This window comes from Pygoscelis adeliae, unplaced genomic scaffold, assembly GCF_000699105.1.
Source record: "Pygoscelis adeliae isolate BGI_AS28 unplaced genomic scaffold, ASM69910v1 Scaffold248, whole genome shotgun sequence".
In the NCBI taxonomy this organism is placed as follows: domain Eukaryota; kingdom Metazoa; phylum Chordata; class Aves; order Sphenisciformes; family Spheniscidae; genus Pygoscelis; species Pygoscelis adeliae.
Genome location: NW_008825302.1, coordinates 227961 through 229101, shown reverse-complemented (window position 1 = coordinate 229101; position 1141 = coordinate 227961). Strand labels below are relative to the sequence as shown.

At 59.6% G+C, this 1141-nt stretch overlaps 1 protein-coding gene across 1 annotated transcript in view; it reads right to left on the bottom strand.

The window, feature by feature from the left end:
* PCDH1 (protocadherin 1) overlaps positions 1–1105 on the bottom strand; it is a 175048-nt gene extending 173943 nt beyond the window's left edge. Inside the window, exon 1 of the mRNA XM_009330031.1 lies at positions 1027–1105. Coding sequence (XP_009328306.1) covers positions 1027–1105 — 79 coding nt within the window. The remainder of the gene's footprint in view (positions 1–1026) is intronic.
* Between the last annotated feature and the right edge of the window lie 36 nt (positions 1106–1141).

The following is a 1141-nucleotide window of genomic DNA, read 5'->3' as shown; positions in this document are numbered from 1 at the left end:
GGCTGGGTGTGCGCACTGAATGCAGCTGGGCGTGCATGGCCGCGTGCACACACTGAGCACGACTAGGTGTGAATTGCAGCACCCGCTCGCACAGGCGTGGGACGTGTGCTGGGGAATCACGCTGGCAGGTGTGCTGGCACAGCCTGCCCCTCCACGTGTGTGCGGTGCCACGAGCACAGGCAGTTCTCTATCTAATTGATCAATTAATTATCTCCAGCATTCAGCTACATATTGGTTTTAGATGAAGGGATAGGCTAACAAGCGGATTAGGCGTGTGTGTCTTCAAGGGAGTGAGCGAGCAGAGATGTGAGAGGAAGGAAGAGAGAGAGGAGATAGGCGAATGCGGAATAAGGGCCTCTTGCTATTGCAAAGGCTGGAGCCAGGAGCTGGAGCTGGCACTGGGGGCACAGCTGCAGCGATGCAGAGGCACTGCGCGGAGGATGCTCCAGAAACAGTGACGCCGAGACAGAGGATGCTCCCGAAATGCTGGTGCTGAGGGGGGAGGATGCTGTAGAAATGGTAGGACTGAGGCAGGAGGATGTGCCAGAAATGGTGATGCGGAGGCAGAGGATGCTCCAGAAATGATGGGCCAAGGCAGGAGGATGCTCCAGAAATACTGGTGCTGAGGCAGGAGGATGGTGCAGAAATGACGCTGTGGCAGGAGGATGATGCTGTGGCACGACGAGGATGCTCCAGAAGCAATGCTGAGTGCCCAGTGCCCACCATGGTCTGCAGCCCTGGCCAGGCTCATCCTTTCTCCAGACCCTTCTGCCCTGCCCGTGACAGCTGGGGCCAGTCAGGGGAGGCTCCTGGGTGCCACCGGTCCTCGTGGACCGTGGGTCTGGACAGGCAGCAGGCAGCGTCACCCTGCGTGCTGGGGAGCACGGGCAGCACAGCTGCATCTCCTGGAGCCCTCGAGTTTTCTAGGACAATCGGTGCCCCAAAACTGCTGGGTTCGGGCAAACCTGCACAGATTTCCACTGGCATTCAGGAGAAACAATGATATCATTGTCAGCCTCCACTCACCCCGGACCTCCTCCGGTGGTGCCTGACGGTGGCGAGCCCCCAGGGGTGGCCCGAGGAGGAGGCCGTGGGGGTCAGCCATCCTGCCTGGTATCGGGGCTCATTAAACCGACAGGCT